The sequence below is a fragment of the Parambassis ranga genome, chromosome 8 (genome assembly GCF_900634625.1).
Source record: "Parambassis ranga chromosome 8, fParRan2.1, whole genome shotgun sequence".
Lineage (NCBI taxonomy): Eukaryota > Metazoa > Chordata > Actinopteri > Ambassidae > Parambassis > Parambassis ranga.
The window spans coordinates 5,944,873-5,965,582 of NC_041029.1; the positions used below are offsets into that span (position 1 = coordinate 5,944,873).

Here is a 20,710-nt window from a genome sequence, read left to right on the forward strand (position 1 = left end):
CCATCAGGATTGGTTGTAGAAAGAATTCAGTAGCTACAAGCACATGACATGTTACATGAAGAACGTGTGAGCTGAGAAAACCATAGCAGGTTGCTTTAAAGACTGCACCTTTTCTCCGTTTCTTTGCTGACGTTTGACGACCGATATAAGCCGAGCTGCATGAGAAGAGCGATGGAGTAGTAATTCAAGAAGCTGCAAATCTTGGCTGTAGAGGAGGGACATGGTTCTCATAATTTCTGAGTAAATTTAAAAGGTGATGACCCCACATTTACCATCTGTAAACCTGCTCTGTTGGCCAAAGTGCTGTTTGGTCAAAGTCAATGCAGTCAAAGCAAACATTTAGCGAATGTAAAATGAGCTCAGCGTCCTCTAAAGCTGCCATGATTCCACATTTTCACATGTGCTATCAGCTACCTATAGTTACCACCTCTTTTTTTGCATTATTGTGCAACCTATAATGAAGGCAACAATAAATAGCATTTATAAAAATGTCGTTATATCCTATGCATTTTGTAAAATGAGCCAAATGTCTGAATGTTTTATGTTGTTTTCCTGTCAGGACTTGCATATGTGGAAACTGCATGTACAGCAACAGCTAATAAAAAACCATGTATCCCAGTAGTAAAAACCAAACAGCAGTTCAGCAGGAATCCACCCGGCCGTACTGTTATCAGACACTCTGGTGGATCAGCCTGCCTGAGCGTACCCCTGGAAGGCCCATTAACACCTCCAGAGGTTAGAGCCCAGCCCCCTCTATAAACAACCCAGCCGGAGGTCCATCCTAATGGGCTAAGCTCATTCTCAGCCTGGCCTGCTCCAGGTGTGGAAGCCGAGCCCTGTAATTGATAATTAAGGGGTAATAACCCTTCGTTGAATGCAGGCCTCATGACAGGAGAGTGGCCATGCCCCACACTGTCACTCAGTCGGAGGCATTGGGGGAAGCTAGGATTGAGGAGGAGGGGAGACAGGGGCTATAACTCAACAATGGGAGCAATAACGCATGTACACACAAGCAGGCTTTAGTGTGGTGCAAATGCAGAGCAGAGAAGTTGTATTCGCCCCGACACAAAGAGCCTCCACAGAGAGCGCTTTGCCTATTATAGGTCAGCAGTGATACTGTACCGGGACACACACATTTCCATCTTACAGTTTAACCACAGAGCTTATCAATCAAAAAGGCACACTAAAACTTTTAATCTTACACTCTATGTAGAAATAAGCAAAGAGCCCCTAACGAGCAGAGCAGACTTTACAACTGTGCTGTAGTTTTATGGTCATTTGTTCGTTTCACTGGGGATGCAAACGTCTGAGTAATGAGAAGTGGCATTTTATTCATTTATGTATTTATTGTCATTTTCCCTTTATCATGTTTTCTGTTATAGAAATGCATTAGCTCTGAGAGAAGCTATCAATCAGGGGCTAATGGGTTGTAATTGCAAGCAGGCAGGCCCCCCCCCCCCCCGCATCAGAGGCAGTGGGGTCACTGGATAGCAGAGTAATCACATGTACAGTATTGCAATGATTCAGGAGATCTAAGGGTATACGTTAAGGACATTTCCAGCTCCTACTTTACACTCATCCTGGTGACGTCTTCCTTTGGTGAGGATGGTTAAAAAAGAAATACAAGGAGAAGAGTTTCAGGTGTCACATGCAATGAAAAATATGTGGCTGAGTCAGTGGTTGCACAGAACTCCACACGTGTGGAACTTCCACAGAAACACAGCTGACTTTTAGTTTAACTGGAAACACTCAGAGTGACTAAACCAGAAGACTGGCTCTGCCGGAATCATTGACTTCTTCCCTTCATGTTCTAGGATCACAGCCACCTGACGGTGCATGTGCAGCTGCCCGTGTCAGTCAGTTGATCGCTGTCAAATGCCTGAGTTATCATTCATGCTGACAAACAGCCACAACAAACAGCAGCAGCAGGCTGATAAGACTTTACCAGATCGTTTAGGGTTAAACTCTAGAAAACACACCGCCTGTCTCTACAGTTTTTTTTTCTCATGGGAGGCCTCAACATTGTTTGTCAGAGAAGTGGAATGGAAATCCCCTGTGAGGAAGAATTCACACCTCATTTGTTTTTATCTTTGCAGAGTGAGAGGATGGTACTACAAAACATTTCACAGAATGTTGGATTAGGTGTCCAGGAGAACATTCTGTATGAATGAAGATGCAACATCCCACAAATAATTAACCTTTATGTTTGCATAGGCAAATATTGCATCTGTTACATCTGTGTGGTAACTTCTGTCCAAGGAGGGTTAATTATCTTTGTGCAATAAAAGTATTTTTTTTTTTTATTCCTGTGTTGCCTCAGTTAATCAAAGTGACACTGGAAACCATGTAAACAACTTCAGGAAGTTCCCCCTTGGTTCAGGAAATGAAAAATAATACAGTAGATGTTGAACATTGTTGTTGTCTTATTCATTCCTCTACTTTACTTGAGTTTTCTTGATCCCTGTCTACACTCTGAGGGTTTGTACAGTCTAATCTGACCTGGTCAGGTTTGACCATGGCAGAGGTTTTCTCTAAAAAGAGAGGCTTCAGGCGAGGCTCAATAAAGATAAAGATATACAATGACTATAAATTAAAAAGCTTTGGGCTTATTCATTTCATTATTTGTATGTTATATACTGTATCACAATTTCTGCATGCTCACGTCATTGTTTGTATTTATAACAGCACAGATGATTTAATTGTATATTTTTTCAACTACAAAAAGGTTTGTTCAGCTGAGAATGATATTTATAAACTGTATGTCTGGTAGATTGCAGTAACATAAAAATGTTTTCCAGAGAAACATCATGAATTATTACTGTCAGTATTTTTATTAATATCAATAATAAGAATAGGCTCTTTTTTCTGTGATGTGTACAGGAAAACATCCACATAACAAACAGCAGAGCTTAACAGCAACATCGTACATTCGTGACAACAACTCCTACAAACAGGAGCAGTCAATAATCAAGCTCGTGACTTGCAGTGTCTGTGTAAACAATGTGATTTTGATGTTAATAAAATTCATGAGATCTCTCTCTCTCTCTCTCTCTCTCACACACACACACACACTTCCCATGGTGTATTTCTGACTTATCTCATTTCAACGCTGCCTTCCTGTCTGTGAAGCTCTGCAGGCATTTCCAGCAAACTGCTGTACATGATAGTTAATGAGGAAGAGCAGTTATGAATGTCATTTGCAAAGAGAGACCCCACATGAGAGAGAGAGAGAGAGGGAGAGAGAGGGAGAGGAAGGGAGGGTGGGAGGAAAGCTGATTGAAGGTTCTAATGCTACATTTCAGCAGCAATATAAAGATGTTTTCACCCCCAGTGAGTGTTCCTCAAAAGCTCTCGGGGGAGAATTTAGGAGTTCATCTTTACATTTGAGGCTACATATCCCTTTTTAAAGCCTAAACACAACCAGACTCTCTGGTTCTCTGGCTGCTATAATTGAGGAGGTTGCTTAAGGGGCTTGCTATGACTCACCAGATGTTTAGAGGTCACTTTTACACACTCACACACACATGCAAAGAGTTTCATACTGTCCCAGTGAGCAGCCAAAATACATTCATGTGGACTGATTCTTAGTTTTAGTGTCATTCTTTTTAAGGTGGTTAAAAACATATGATCTATCTGTGCGGCCTTTGGTCGTATCCATCCTTTAACAAAGACATTACCTCCTTGTTGTTCCCGACCACTGCGAGATGAAGAAATATGAGGAGCCCTATGGTGACGTGAGTGTTTGACGTGTCAACACATTCTTACCTCTTATTTTCCATCAACAAATATGCTGTGCCTTCTATATGTAAACAAAAATGCTCATGCAAGGATATAATATTGCTAAATATTTGTAGCTGCTGATATAAAAGCAAACATTCATGTGTTGAAAGATGAAAATAAAACTTACAAAGTACCAGTAAATTCCTTCTATATTTATGTTAGATTTGATGTTAAAAATGTCCTGCTCAGTCTTGAGATGTGCACACATTATTTGATATTCATCCACACAAATATTCCATTGTGAGAACACAGGAACATTTTTCAAAAGTTCAAGTTCAAAGTCATGTGAATGAATCTCCAGTTTCGTTTGACCCTAGGTCAGAGTCTGCAAGAATATCAGCCCAGTTGTTTCAGACCCTGATGTGACCCCCCCCCCCTGACCGCAAAGCTTGTGGAAGAATGCCAGGCCAAGCCAGCAGCAGACGAGAACCTGAAGTGGTTTCAGACCAACAACACAGTGGCTGGTGATTGTCCGTTCTGCTCTGCCTCTTGACCTCTGGTCTGTCCAACAGCAAAGCATATCTTCCTCGCAGATTCATGTGATATTTGAAAAACTATTTTCTTGTAAGGCAGTGTTCCACAATGCACCACGTGGAAGAATCAAGTGACAAATCTCCCATTAAGATAGTGAAAGTAGAAGCAGTGGGGAGTGGGGGTCAGAGGCCAGCAAACAGTTCAGGAATCCAGCAGATGTGTCCAAACATTTGCTGTACTAACATGAGGCGAGACAAGCAAAACCTCGCCACAACCTCCACCTCAGGACTGTTTCCGGAAGGTGAAAATGTCCCGGGTTTTGGAGCCTCTCTTGCCCTCCGGTGGAGGCGTGGGAGTGGGATTTGGAGAAGGAGAGGGTGTGGAGGATGGGGAGAGGGAACAGGGCTGGGGCGTGGAGTTGCCTCCATAGGGGCAGCTCTGTGAGTCTGGGTGTTCGCCTGAACATTCCACAGTGGGGATGTAGCGGCTGTCCCACATCCCCGGGCCACACAGTTTACAGAGGTCGTGTAGGCTGCAGGGGATCCTGGGTAAGAGACGGAACTGGTAGAGGAGGCTGCGGGCCTGGAAGAGCAAGATGACAGCGGCGAGGTGAACCAACAAAAAAAGAAGAAGAAGAAGAAGACAGCAGTCCTGCATAAAGCCATAGATATCAAACACACACAGCAGATAAAAACATTGAATCAATCACCTTGACTCCTGGATAAAAGATAACAAAGGACTGTCAAGGTCAACATTGCATGGCATAACCCAAAGCAAATGAGCTGGCGCGCCTGTTCTCTCAGAACATCAGATGCAAAATCTCAGGCAACAACAAAAGGAGTTACATGAGCTGCATGTTAACGTGAACTCGCTGCCTGTGGTTGCAGCAGTATGAACACAGCATCCATAAACATGAGGAAGCAGGACACACACAATAGCAGGGATGCAGATCATAAATCCACTGCGTGGCATGGCAGCATCCCATTTACTACCTCAAGGCCTCTGTGGGCAATTTACTGTGTGTGAGCTGCTTTGTGGCAGCACATGCGTAGCAATGCAGCTGAATGCTGCTGAAGAATTTTTACGATCATAAAACAGTGATTATTCAAACATTATAAGATTAATATCCGCCCCCTTATTGTGCATGAAACATGGCCAGGGAAGAGTGTTTGGAGTGATACCTTGCGTAGCACCAGTTCTCCATTCATGTGCATGGAGAGATTGCTGAAGTGAAGCAACATTTGGTCAGTGGCAAGCTGTTGTTCGGTCACATCCTCCCCATAGAGAACAATGATGGCCACGCACAGGAACAGGTGGAAATAGTCAGTCTAGAGAGAGAAAGAGAGATGAGAAAAAATTTTGGACAATTGAGACTTTCTATTCTGTTTTAACTTTTATATATTTATGTTAACGACTAAATACTTCACAGCTCATTTGTATGATGATGTATTTTAACCTTTTATGGTAATAAAATCAGACATTTTGTCAATATTTAGGTTCACAAAAAATTGCATCTGTACTTTAGACTGGTGAGAACGATCCATCGTGACCCAATATTACAGAACGGTACATGTTCATAGAAAAATCTGATATCAATCTGAAATTCTTGTGTTTTATCCCATCTGGTATGTGGCAGTCAACTGTCTAAACCTCTCTCATATCTCTTCTATCACCACCTGCAGCTGAACATCACAACATCTAGCAGAGAGTGTAAACAGATGGTAGGAGACGCTGATATCTGACTGGAAGGAAGTGTTAGGCTCGGAGAACACAGCGTAGTTACAAGTTTACTGAACCCTCATAGTGTGAAAAGATATGCTGTGGTTAAATGCTGTAAGCCAAACAGTCTAATCCCTTCCTAATTAATTAATTTATATACAGTCTTGATGATTTATAGTATACATTTGCTTTAACAGAAAATGAATTAAACCACTTTGAGATGAAGAACATGTTTTACAGGCTTCTACAGGATTATGGTAGTCTGAGCTGACAGGCTTTAGAGGAATAACAAGGGCTTTAATGTCGCAGACATTAACGATTCACAGCATCATGAAAAATCTTTTACAAGTTTGATTAAGCCCCCTTGAACAGAATACGTAAAGTCTTTCTTCCACACTTGTACATGACAGGGAGCTGGTTGGACTTTGCCCCGACCTGGTAGTGTGCCCAGCAGGCCTCCCACATGCGCAGGGCCTCTGTGTCGGGGAACTCTCGTTTGAAGCAGAGCAGGATCCAGCGATGGCAGAAGAGCAACTGGAGGCCGTCCTCCCCCAGCCTGGTCAGGTGCTGGTGGAAGCGTGGCAACATGAGCCGCAGCAGCTCCCGCAGGTACATCTGTTGGTAGGTGAAAGTAGGCAGACAGCATCTCAGGAACACAGCTACAGCCATTTTACACTGGAGCTCCATGGGCTCCAATCAAACGAGCCTGATGATGATGTTTGTATGTGTATGTGCATCAAAATGAGAGTATTTCTTAGATATGGGGATGATGCACATTATCCTAGATTTTTACCATGAATGGCAAAAATCATAAAAAAAATATCTGAACAAACACAACTTAAAGACACACACACACACATCCTACCAGCTGCCTCTCCATGTCTTCATCCCGGGGGGAGCTGATGAAGATGGTGTTCTCCATGAGGCCGACAAAGCACCAGAAGGTGTCGCTTTCATCCTGGATCTCTGTGAGTAGGGGGGCCACCAGGTCAGACATGCCCTGGCAGTAGCCCATGTCAGGATTAAACACTGCATAGTTGAGCAGAATTCGCCTGGAGGCAAGAACAACCGTAGACATTTTACGTACTATCGTAACATCTTAGAAGAAAATAGTACACATGCAGTAAATGGGCAATACGTAAGCATGAACATTTAAATTCCTTCTTAAGAAAAACAGCACGGTCCCACCCAAACACTCTGAATGAGCCAAACATGTGTTACAGCATTGCGAGTAAGGCCCAGAAACACATGACAATCCCTGCTGTAGTGGTTGCTATGGCAACTCCTCTGGTAACCAAAGAGCTAATTAATGATTTTCCCCTTTTTTTCTTTTTTTTTTCTCTCTTTTAAATCTGGTTACTATTTTGAATAAAAACTTCTCTGGCAGTCCTCATACATTAGTGAGTGTGGTATAAACACACAGAAAACCCTGAGGACATTTTATTGTTCCAGTGCAGGAGGATGAATATTTTGAGAAGCAGACTGCAATTTAAGGGATGCCAGCATCTTTATCTCACATTACATCTAAGACTGAAGGGCCGAGGCAAACATATCTGGAGCAGATCAGGAATAGATGGGAGGTAAATGTGGAAATGTGAGATAAGTGCTTTACATCTGGACACGTTCTAGGATGGTTTCACCTCACCTCAGACACAATATTAGACATAATACCAAGACAAATACCAGGAGCCTCGATGAGAGCCACTAAACTAATATGCTATTTAAATCCTCCTGCTCCTCGTTTAGAAAGCCATTAGCTCTGAGTATGCATCAGGAGTGCTCAGACGGCTTAGTCAGAGTCAATAAAGCATGAAACTCATTTGTGGCTCCCCCAGGGTTCAGAATATGAAATGAACAGGTATGCCTGAACATGAGCTGAGGAGCAGGGAAGATAAGGATGGATTGACAGAAGCAGATAGAAATTGACAGTAGACAAAGAAAGCAAGGATATGAAAACGAAGCTGGTCTCACCTCATGATCTCCACGTTGGGGTTATTCTCTCCTCTGAAGAAGTGGTTGCTGCGATCTGTTCTCACCACATCTTTATCCACGGTGAACTGGACCTTCCTCCAGAACTCACTGTGCTCCTCTGGGCTCATGGACAACCTGAACAACACACACATGTCACACAGAAATACAAATTATGAGGCGAAGGGACAAAACGAGTTAAAGGGCTCTTAAAGACAATGCAAGTTTGAGAAAGTTCACATCCTCTGAGGAAACGTCTGGTTATTATGATAAAAAACTAAAGTATTACAAAATGCCACAAATGTTACTCTGGAGTAAAACACTAATAGTTAGCTGCAAATGAACAAAAACAATGTGGGGGTGGGTATGCAGTGGACTGAGGGGGAGTTTTACCATCAAGAGCTCCACTGAGGATAATACCACAACCATAAACCCCCCCCCCAATCCCACCCTCTAGATGTTAGGGACTACATTAGCATTGTACTCTGTGTGTGGCACTAATGTACTCAAGTCCTAACAAGCAGAGGGGATTTAATTAACACTGTTTGTTTTCCATGTGGCCCCACCAGGAATAATGAGAGCACACCTGATGCAACGCCATGCAACTGTTTAGTTTTAGTGCGGTATGTTTATGTCACTGGGCCTCCCCAGCTGCAGATTCATCTTTCTCTGGAGGATCCTTGGAACATGTTTTCCTCACTTTATATTTTAAGAGTTTGTACGGCTACACACTAATAGTTAGAATTTAATAGGACCACAAATATAGGAGCAACTAAAGAGGATCGTGTTGACTTCTTTTTCCTCTAATTAAACAATACACAGAGAACACAGCATAGAAAACAGGGCGTGGTGGGTTTTAGCATGAAGTGATCTGAAATCAACAAAAGCTGACAGTTAATAAAATTATTAAAACTGTATTTTAATCTAAGATTTTTGATCATTAGGTGATATATTGTAATAAATTGCTTGCTGTAGGCATTTTTTTAGAAAAATGTTTTTGAATGATTGGCAAAACAAAATCAAACATTTTAAGACATCACTGTGAATTTTGGGAAAATTTGTAATATTTCCTGTATTACAGACACTTTCAGTTCTTTACGAAAGAAGTCATCAAAAATGTTCAGGGGCTTTTTATAAAGCCCTGAACATTTTTGTAATTTTTTTTTCAGTGGCCCTAATCCTCTTCCATAAGGTAAGTTCTTTTGAATTTTGTAAGACCCAAAAATAAACAAATGGGGGGATTTTTGTTTTTTATTGTAACCAGTCAGAGAATATGTCTTTTATAAAATAATGCAAAATGTAACATGACAAATATAATAAAGAAAAATAGGAGTTTTGTTAAAAACAAAAAAACAAAAAAAATTTAATTTTTAATTGAAGTCAAAAGACATTAAACTCTTTCAGTGGCACCAATCCTCTTCCACACAAACCTTTTTTCAGAGATGCTTCATGCATTAAAAGGAAACACTGTGATGAAGGAATTCAGAAACTGCACAGGAGTTTGTATGATTTCTGTGAGTGAGTACGTTTTGCATCATTCAGCTTATTATCTTCAATACTACACTTGCGGTTTCACTTGGCAGCTGAGGAGAGGACAGTAGGTTATGTATCCTAGCTCCTAATGACCAACTAGTGGCCCCGGCGCTGCTCTAGTGAAGGGTCTTTAAAGGTATTCGTATCAGAGTCGGAACAAGTCTCTAATTACCTGACTTCAATGAGACCTTCTGACGTACTCGAAATGTTAATAGGCCATAAAGTTGAAACCTGTCCAATTATCATATTCATTATAGACAGAGCAGCAGAATGTGTGAAAATATGTACACACTTAACCTTTTGATGGTAGGGTGGAGACAAATAAAGACTGTCTGCATGTGTGTGTGTGAGACGTGCACATGCTGTGCACATACTACAGATTTTTTTTTTCCTTCTGACAAGAGCATATGATCTGATAAACGTTGACATGTTGTTTTCTCTGGAGACACACCCAGGCACTTCCCTTTAACACTTCCCTGATTGTGCCTATTGATTACTTAGCGCCTGCGATGAGAAGCCACAACAGATTCACATATGGTTTAATGTTTGACTGACTGAGCATTTGACAGTCGACACTGCAGCCACATGGCGGTTCAAACCGGCACTTCACAGTCAAGTGTCTAAATTAATATTTTTAAATAAACAGGATTGGCTTCAAAGAAGAGTTGAAGAGAGTTCAAACACAAGTTTATTTTTCATGCCCACCTCCTCTGCTCGATGTCATGATACTGTGTGCGCTTTTGCAGTCTCCAGGCCTCCCTCTCCTGGGAGGTGGAGTCGTAGCTGTAGTAGTGCAGCAAGAAGGGCCACACCTCGCCACGGATGGATGGGTCGATTCCACCGAAAAAGATGGCCTGGCGAGAAGTAAACAAGTACGGTAAGCACTGAGGGAGCAAATCTTAAATGTTCAAATGATGCACTGTGAAACTAAGCAGGTCAGGCAAAAACAGTGCATTATTGTTCTTGTGTCTATGCACTTACTGAGGAAGTGTCTAACTGCCATTGAGTCATTCCGGTAAACCTTACACTGAGTCAATTCCAGAGACCTCAAATGACTCAGGGGGACAGTGGCCAACACTAACCCTTTGTATTATTTACAGCCGGGGGTGCTGATTAAATCTGAAAGTCAGATGCTGTGAGGTGGACTTTCGAAATGACTTTCTGGGTGTGCGTTTCAGAGGAAAACAATCAAGAAAGGGTGAGGCGGTGTGGATAAAAATGGCCTAACCCCATGTATACTTATTTTTTAACAGATCCCTCCAGACTTTAAAGTCATAGCACATGTCCGCACACACACTGACCTACCTTGCGTAGCTTATATTCCTCCTCCACCTGTCCACTGTGATTGAGGTGACGTAGCCAGGTGGTGACATCCAGCCTCCGATAAAGCCTCTCCTCCGGGTGGGCCTCAGCTGATGGCAGGGTGGGCCTCTGAATGGAAAACTGCATGCAAGACTTCTCATCTGACACCTGACGGCGAGAGAACGAGGCCAAACAGATAAAAAAATACAGCTGAGCTAAAAATGTTGGCAGAGAACCAACATTTGAATTAAAAAAAAAAACAAAAAATCTGGGAAGGCAAGGCTGAAAAATTCCTTCCTTTCCAATAAAACTAGATGCCAAGCTGGATTTCGGATTGTAACCTGACCTGGTCTTTAAGCTGAGTTTCCCTGCAGCACTTCCACTGTTGGAAGACCTCTGCCAGCTTGTCCAGGCCAGCGTGATGGAAGTGGAGGATCTTATATTGGCTCTCTCTGCTGGCTATCACCAGCTGGCCACTAGTGCACGCCTCATCACTGCAACAACACAATGAGTTATCCAATAAATGATTAAAGCACAACCTTCATAGAGTCAACGACAGAATAGGATTAGGGCCTGTATTATTTTTTTTAATTCTCCTCAGATTCACGTCACAATTTAAAACTTTTTTTCTCATTTTTTCATAGAATTCTGAGAATAAAACACCGAGTCAAAATTCAGACTTTTTGGTAGATTTCTTACTTCTCGCACAATTCTGCCTGAATACAGAAATTTGTATTTAAAGTTGGAAATACATTTATTACAGCTGTACTTTATCCTCTTTCACAGCCTACAGCACAGCATGAAAAATTACACAGTAGCACGGTAAAGTGACCCCTCATGATCTTCCTGTGACCTCTTGGTCTTTCCACTGACCTGAAGAAGAGTCTCAGTGACCTCATGTGACCCAGGTCCACCCTGAAAACTCCACACAACTGCTCCAGAACCAGCACCTTCTGCTGCTCCTCCCACCGAGTGCCCTGCAAATGCCCGCTGCTGTCAGAGGGGGCGTGGCTGTCCAGGCTGGAGGCGGAGCTGGCTGAGTGGTTCATGGACTCCTCGCATAGCTCTCTGGAAAATTATATTAAATTAAAGTAAATTAAAATTTTGGCAGTCTAATTTTCCTGCACAGACTTTATGACACAGCCGCTAATGATTTTGTTGACAAATCTCTAACTCAGTTAGGCCCTGTTTTTTGTGTCTCAATATGGTTCCACCAAGAGGCTGAGAATAGGAGGAATGCATGAGGACGGACACACACAGACACACACGGAAAATCGTACACACACAAATCAAACTGTCTGCCGTCCAATTTCCCTAGTCATTCCCCTGTGGCAAGCATGTTGTTCCCGACACTGAAACCTGAGCTGAGGCCGAGGGTTCCTCTACTGCAGGAGACGACACACAAGGACACACACACACACACACAACCACACATGTGACAAAGCAGACCAAACTATGTATGTGGCTGACACAAACACACACCAGTTCTTCAGTTGCGAGAATCACTCACTGGTTTCCAATGTCTCTCTCTCTCTCTCTCTCTCTCTCTCTCTCTCCTCTCTCTCTCACACGCACGCACAAGTGAATGGACCATAGCTAATGACCATAATGCACTCTGAGACACGTCTCTGGATGTGCTAACGCTGAGAAACAGAAATGCGTTAAACCCGCTGACATTTGAGATGTAGACGTCTAAATGAAGTTATCTGCTTAGTACTTACATATGAAACAGATTTATTATGTATTGAACACATAAAAAAACAGAATTTACTGAATGAATATGTGTGTATATGTGTGTGTCCTTTTGTAAAGTGATACTTGTTTTTATTCCACTCAGAAAATGATTTAAAAGTGGCACATTGGTGACGATGAGGGGGGCAGGCCAGGTTTAATCTTTTACACCCCGAATCAATCATGTCTGCCTAATCATTTCCCTGTTAGCAGATGGGAAAATAACAAGGCTGATCAATCCAAGCTGCACAGTTGCTGTACGCTATCTGGTGATTTACTGCTCTTTGTCTCATGTATCATGCCACAAACCAGACTGTGGAAGACTGCAAGACTGGGAGAGAGGCACAGAGAGCTCTGCTGAAGGACTTAAGCAATCTGAAATATGGAGAGGCTCTTTTAAGCAGACTACTGTGTTTGCTTTTTCATAACCCCAGTGAATGTCAAGCTGAAGGTGTTTACAAGCTCACATTTTATTCATTCTTTGCTGCAAAAAAAAGGAGAAAAGAGTGAGAGCCTTTGATTTTTTGATATTTTAGTGAAAACTCAACAAGCAAATAACGTCATCTGCCAGTGTCAATAGTCTGGCTCTCATTTGGTACAGCAAATACAGCCTTGTTGTATTCTGTGCTTAGGACACACTATATAAACAAGATGTTTTGATGGAGTCAGCCTGCTGTAACCAGCATGTCCCACCAGGCCAGGGTGAGATCAAACTGCCCTGAGGCCGTTCATAACACATCTCTCCTCATACATGAGCTTATACCCATGGGGGGGGGGAAGTGCTGCCTGGTCACCCTGAGAACCAAGACCAAGTGTTACAGGCCTCCAGGGACACCCAAGTCTTCTAGCTAATCCCTGGAAGGGAACAGGGAGCTCTGAACAAGGGGGCAGTGTGCGCTGCAGGCACACACTGGTCAGTACAGTTCAGAGTTTGGAGAAAAACACCTGACATTATTTATTATAAACAAGCCAGATGTATTTTTCCAACACTCTCTACATACCAGGATTTTCCACATATGCCGCCCCCCTCAAATCACCACCACATTTAATCTACTTTAATCAGAACTGTGTTAAATAATAAAACAAGCAATGTTTCAGGGGACACAATCCTTTGATATCTACACTGTTCCAGGAAAGCTGAACACAACTGATTTCTGTTGCTTTTATAAAGGACTCTAACAGCTATTTAGATGTAACAGGAAAAAGTGATCACAACAGGCAGACCAAATATATGCAACTAGCGATAAGTGGTTGCAGAAATCCAACTACTCTGAAAACCACTGTTCTAACATATAATCACATGTTAAAATTCTGCAAGAAAAGCCTCAAGAAGGCAGCACACATTGACAGCTCCATAAACTACTGTTAAACTTAAAAGGAACTTGTTAAGGAGCTTGACAGAGATTGCTGCGGAGTTCTCTCCCACCACTCTCCTCTTTCTGCCCCCTTTTCATCCACTCTCACTCTCCCATATGCGGTTCTTTCTCTTTGAATGATTCCAAGTGACATGTTTCCAGTTCCTGGCCCCTTAACAGTGTCAATTAAAGCAAGAGAGAGAGAAAGAGAGATTGAGTGGGTTCCAGGGTTTTGGCTGCTGCTCCGCTCTCTTCAGTCCTCTAATCCGGAGAGCTGACATTCAGCCCAGCACAACAACCCTGGGAGCACTGGGAATCAAAGGGCTTCACACAGACTTTAGGAAGGGGAAGGGAAAAGTGGGCAAGATATCTGAGAGGTGGGCACCACCAAAAAGATACAATATTGAGAGAATGAACAAGAGGAAAAGATGGAGGGGACACGACGAGAGAACGCAAAAGAAAAGAAGCAGAAAACAGGCAAAGGAAGGATAGATTATAAGTGGCAAAGAGCTGAAGAAAGAGGCTAACAGTGAGCGGAGTAGTGGAGGAAGAGAGGCGCAGAGTAAAAGGTTAGAAGCTGTGAAGCAATGAGTGCTGCCAAGTCACACACTGACTAAACTTACAACAAGCTGGGAGCTGAAAAATGGTAAAAAATGCTCTCAGGCTCTCACATTCTGAGCAACAAGTCAGGCCAAATATCTGCAGGAGGAAACAGCCAATGAGGAAACCATGAAACCAAACGAAAAGCAACACAATCACTGTCCAGATGGCTACAGGCTGAAGTTGTTTTGGGTTTGTAGGATATTTGAGGCTGATCTTGACCCATTTGAGTCATTTCAAAACATTCAGACTGAGTGCTGCTTTAATTAAGTGAAAGCACTTTGAAGTCTGATAGCATGTCATGCCTCCTGCTGAAGTCATCTACCTGCTTTCCCTCCTTAGGGACCCCCAGTTGTAGTGCAGTGAGCCACCATGTGGCCTCAGACTGTAAACCAACACATAAACCAGCAATTCTTTTTTCTTTGGCTCCACCTTCTGGTCACTTAGAGGAAATGAAGAAACACATAGGAAAAAAAATGTAATTCTCTGTCTAGAATATGACCCACAAATTATGTTAACGACATAATACAATTATGGGGTTTTTCTTGCAGCTGGATCTCGGATCAGTAATGTAGAAATGTGAGAGAACCATTTCCTTGATGGTCAGAATGGAGGCTAAATGAGATAAATCAATAAAACAGGATACTTGAAGTACAGGCCCACAGAGCTTCACGCCTTTTATGAGGAAGCCCTGTCGCAATAGCAACAAAACTAAATCTTTAGTTGCCACACCACAAAGTGCAGGAATGCTCTTCTGATCTTTGAAAGCAGGTGCAATGAATCATGTGAATTCAAATAAAAAACTAAAATACTATAGATATTACACATATCTACAGTAAATGAAATGACAGAACAAAACAGCACAGCAGGTTAAAATAATGTTTTAGCTTTATTAGTAATATAGGATCTGGTTTCTTTTTCTAAATCATGGTATCTGATCTTAAATCTGTTTGTGCTGGGTGTACTGTTTGTGCATGCCACACCTAATCAATCTGTAAAAAGATTCTAGGAGTTTAGGAAGTCTCTCTGGTGTGTGCTAAGTAAATATACAAACATACAAAAGTTATATTAGATGTAAATGTCGGTGCTGTAATGTTTCTCTAATATATAGATCGTTGTTTAAGCGTGTTTCAGTCCTCTCACTAACCTGCTTTCATTGTCCAGAAAGACCGAGCAGCTGCTTTCACAGAGCGCCTCGCTGACAGGGGACAAGCAGAAGGGGGACGAGAAGGTGTCTGAGTCTGATCCCATGGTGCTGTCCCGACTCACTTCATCTGACAGCTCACAGGAGCCTTCGTCGCCCTCCTCCCCGGCTGAGGGCAGCTGCTGTTGGTGCGCGGAGGGATCCCCTCCAGCCTCTGCCACCAGGCTGTGGCTGTCTGTGGAGGTACTGCTGGTAATTTGCCTCTCTTCGTCCTCCTCTTCCTCCTGGGCTGCCGGGGGACGGGAGTGGGGTCTGGAGGTGGATGTTGGTTTTAAAACAGCAACTGACACAATGATTGTGTTTTTTTATCTCTGTGCATGGTGGTGCTATCATAACCGCATGTTATTTTGGAAATGTGGACAACAGACCACTTGAACAAAATAAGACAATAAGGTTCATTACAAATAGAAGAAATTGAGTTTTTTATTTGAATTTGGAAAAAAATTCAAAAGTCAAAATTCTGATTTTAATGTAAAAGACAATGTAATGTAAAAGCATTGTGTTTTCCTCACCGTCTGCCTCTGCGCCGGGTGTTCCTGCGCACTGGTGAGCTCTCCGGAGTGATGTATCGCAGTGCCTCTTCATCCTGCCTCTGGATGCGGGAGTTTGGAACCCAGGTCAGAATCAGAGTGGTGCCGAGGCTTTCATCCTTCTCCAAGTGCACACACAGGTAGCCTGCAGGGGGCAACAACAACAACCAATAGCCATATAAGGAGTAATCATATTGGTTAAGGGAGGGAAGTTGCACAGCTTTTGTATGTGTAAGCAGGTGGCTATAACTTAAGCTAAACACATATTGTGAGAGAACATAAAAAAAGATGATGACATAGAGGTTTGTAACCACACGGGAAAAAGTAAAAGAAGGTCAATCAGCAATGTAGCTCTTAAAAAAGTGAGAGTGAGAGCACTATAAAAGCATGGTGATGCTGAGAGCAGGACACTTCTTCCACACTGCAGTCTAACCTGGGTGGTGCTCAGCCAGGCCAGGCAGGGGCTCCGCAGGGTGCACACAAACATTATTTTTGGAGAAGATGATCTCGCCATCTAGGCCTGAACGCAGCGATGAGCCCCCCGCCCCGGGGTTAAAGGTCAGGAGGTCGGAGGCCTTGGATGAGGCACGCCGTAGGAGCCGACCCAGAGACATCTCCTCAGGCACCGGGACACTGGGCCCATCCTCTGAATAGTGAGAACGCAGAGTTGGAAAAACAGAAACACGACATGACATGACATGACAGTCAGGTAAATATTTCAAGAAGAGTGTGACACAACATGGCTGCTGAGGTCCTCACTCACACTTCACCTCCTCGGTCACATGTGTGTCGGTGCTCTCTGCAGTGTCCTTACTGCAGCGCTCCTGCTCCCTCCTGTACTTGTTCAGCACTTCTCTGTGCCACATTTCCTTTACTGTGCACCTGCACCTACTCACACCTTCGCTGCCTCTGAACATACAGTACCAGTGTGTAAATGAGAGAGCTCCACCTTTAACAAACAATATACAAACATACTGGTGTGTGCACAGGCACACACACACACAGAGCTGAGCAAACACACTTCACTGTATCTGTGTGAAATTCCAAGCACTTATCAGAAGCCAGCAGATGTCATCAACATCAGCACTGAGCTGGTGAAGTTGACTAAAAAAAAAACAAAACAAAAGCTTGGTGTGATGAAACAAACTAAAAGTTTCTACTGTGAAAAGCTTGAAGGCTGAAAGACAACTGAAGTCACACATCTGCACAGTCACTCCTCGTCTTTGGAACCACTCCTGTGTACCGTATAGCCTTGTTTTCTTGTTGGCTGAACACTCTGACACGCACTCCCCTCTCCAACTAAAGAATGCCCCCCCCCCCCCCCCCCCCCCCCTTAGAGGGCATGTTTACCTCTGCTTGATTATACAGGCACCCCACTTCCTGATGCCAGGCCGTAGACAGGAAGTCTGCTGGCACGAAACACAGGCATGACCCCAGAGAGGAGACGTACTCTAAGACATCATGTGACTTTTAAAAAGTGGAGAGGCTGCAACAGTTTAATTGAACAAATGACTGAAACAGTGTAAAGGTCACACTGTATTTTACGTTTGTTTCTAGTCTGGAAACATCTAATAAGAGAACAGGTTGCCAGGTTTGCTTGTCCACCATTCTCCAAACTGACTAACAGTCCAGGACCTGGGATTTTGTTTTTACTACATATGCAAACTGCTTCAAAAATAATAGACTCAAGTCAGCATCTCCATACTTTGAAAGGCTGCAGGATACACAGGAAAACACACCAACTGAATATAAAGCACATAATGGCTGTCTTGGATATTAAGCATGACACAGAGCAATATCTAATTCACTGCTGTGCTACTACACAGTGGTTATTTTAGTCTGTGTGATTACAGGGTAACCGAGGTCATCAGATTCTCATTTGGGCTGCCTTTTAAAAAGACAGCGTCCTCTCACTCCATCTTTATGCTGTCAACACCTCCAGTTCACTCATACTCTGCCTCTCCTCTCTGACCTTTTAGTGTTTTATCATAGGACTTAGGACTAGAGCTCACTCTAGTCCAGTCCCTCTGTGACCTACTCTGTGAAAAGAAACAAGGATATGAAACCTTACACTGTGGCCGTTACAGAAGCTACAAACTTCCAGGGTTTCAGTTTCCCACCTCTGGGCAACAATAATTAACTTGTCACGCTGACATCTGAATGGAGGAGCTAATACTGAAGACCCCTTTTATCTGCGCAGTATACTAATGCCTGGGGCTGCACAAAGGAGATCAGCCACAGAGAAGCCTGAAAAACAAGGATCCTGTGGACTCTCCACAGTCTGTGTAAGTTATGAGGAAACTTCACGCATGACGTAGTGGGACAGTGTGGACAGATGAGGCTTTGTTATGTTTAGAGACACATATTGGGCTAAAAAACACAACAACATATTTGTTTTCTGGAAAAATCTATATATCTCAGTGGCTTATTACTTCAAACATGTGAACGGCTAAAAAAAGCTGCAACCATGGTATAATAACAAAAGATAATAATAGAAAATGAAGGTATTAACATGCTTTACTGTAAGAAGACACAACATGACACCAGCAAATCACTTAAATCGGTCATCAATGGGATAATATTCACAATCTTGTAACGCTGTAAGAAGCACAACTGACAGCATTTGTGTTTCTGGGGGACTCCATAAAGTGACGAACCTTACTGGACTAATACCGCAGCCATGATGTGACAATAAACTAGAAAACATTAAATAAAAATCAACACTTCTAGTGAGAAGTCTTCACAAACGTCACAGGTTTGACAGTCATGTCTCAGCCAGGTCCCTCACTTTTAGGGGTCCCCTGGAAACATTTCCATCTGTCTTCTTCCCATCACTAGATGATGCACATTAGTTTGTGTCTAAAATCCTAATCAAGCTAGAATAAAAACAATAATCACTTCCACACAAGCCAAGAGATGCTTTGTGACGCCCTAATTCGGATGAAACAGCAGCTAAACCCTGAAAGGCTGAGTGTTTGTGGCCTTTTTGCTGTCCTGTCTGTGGCGGGACAAGCCTCAGTAGTGAGAGTACAGAAGAGGCGTGCCAAGATGCCGGGGCTCCAGCAGCTATCATTACAGTCTGACCGGCAGCCTCCGCCTGACAGGAGGAGCACAGGATGGACACACGGGCCCGTGTTTGTATCCACTGCGGGGCTTCTGGCCCGAGGAAGAACTCCATCTGTTCCACCTTTAACATAAATATTTCAGTTCAGCTCTCCACACTATGGCCGCACACGCTTGCTAGTTGCATGTCACGGCGTTTAAATGGTTGTTTTAGCAGCACACCACTGCAACAACAACAACAACGTTATTCGCTCACAGTGGTGACATGTGTGCTCCCTGACTGTTACCTGCTCAGGGGGTATGAATGAATGAATGAATAACCAGCAGCGTGTAGAGAAACGCGGCCAAGCAGCTGAGCTCTCACCTTCAGTCTTGCCGCAGGAGTCTACAGCCCATACCGGACAAACATGTCACCGGACCGGCAGCGTGTCAAGCGGCATGTACCGGCGCTGTCTGAGCGTCTTTAATCCCAGATTTAGTAACTGTGCTCTTGTTTTTATTCCTGTGTTTTCCGAGAGTGACACTCTGCGTCTGACTGCTGCTGTTTATGAAGAGAAAAAAGCACTTCCGGTTCGTATTTTCAAAGTAAAGTTTGAGGGCAATGGCGCGTAATTCTTCAGGGTGACAGGTGTTTTATTTTGTGTTTGCACTTCCTGTTTTCACCGCGTCATTTACATGTGACTTGACTGTCCAGCTTCAGACCAATCCCCCCCAATTTTCGCCGCTTCCGGAAGGCTTTTTAATTCAGTCACACAAAAAGGGAATCGTTAATGTAACGTTAAAAACACCAACGGGAAATTGTCAAATGGTGGGTTGTAGAAAAATATAAACAAATGTATATTTTACATGATCCAAAATCGTCATCGCACCCAGCCTATGATAAAAGCTGACCCTATACATCATAAGTGACGTTTTAAAGGTCACCGACAAATGCCTGGATGCAGTCCTTCCGTCATCAGGACCAGACCTGGAGTCACAACATCTCCTCATGCACATTGAAACATGTTTATGAAATACATGAGTTCTCTCTTTGATAATATAAACTGCTCTTTACCACTGTTTCTTCAGCACACAGGACAGATTTACATCTTAGATTAGTGTATATTTACTCAAATGATCAACTAGGTGTTTAATTTGAAGGAAAAAAAACATTCTAAATTGCAAATCATCTAAATATTTACATATTATTTGAGTTGCTGGGTGTATTCATGTTTATCCAGCCAACGATGCTTTAATGTGATCAATAAAAAAATGCACCATCTTTGGAGTATCACATAAAATACACAAATGAAACCATCTGATGAATATATGTTTTCACTGTTTTATTTATGTATAAAAAATAAGTATCATTTTTGTATATATATATATATACAAAAAAATATTCTAAAACTACACAAACTGATTCATTCTTATAGTTTTATAGCAGCAAAACTGACCAATCCACATCACTG

The 20,710-nt window shown here is 42.8% G+C and overlaps 1 protein-coding gene across 4 annotated transcripts; it reads right to left on the reverse strand.

The window, feature by feature from the left end:
* Positions 1-2,807: 2,807 nt before the first annotated feature.
* On the reverse strand, positions 2,808-19,796 carry tbc1d16 (TBC1 domain family, member 16). 4 transcript variants are annotated; one of them, XM_028412952.1, is made up of 13 exons: positions 19,624-19,796; positions 16,630-16,842; positions 16,179-16,341; positions 15,610-15,918; positions 11,650-11,844; positions 11,123-11,270; positions 10,780-10,944; positions 10,180-10,328; positions 7,945-8,079; positions 6,839-7,025; positions 6,409-6,588; positions 5,436-5,582; positions 2,808-4,836 (listed from the first exon to the last, which is right to left on the reverse strand). In XM_028412952.1, the coding sequence occupies exons 2-13, from the start codon at positions 16,808-16,810 to the stop codon at positions 4,537-4,539; spliced, it is 2,259 nt and encodes a 752-aa protein (XP_028268753.1). In that variant the 5' UTR covers positions 16,811-16,842; positions 19,624-19,796; the 3' UTR covers positions 2,808-4,536. The 4 variants fall into 4 exon arrangements, with proteins under 4 accessions (XP_028268753.1, XP_028268752.1, XP_028268755.1 ...); XM_028412951.1 differs by lacking the exon at positions 19,624-19,796 and adding an exon at positions 16,960-17,105; XM_028412954.1 differs by lacking the exons at positions 15,610-15,918; positions 16,179-16,341; positions 16,630-16,842; positions 19,624-19,796 and adding an exon at positions 12,259-12,277.
* Positions 19,797-20,710: the final 914 nt, after the last annotated feature.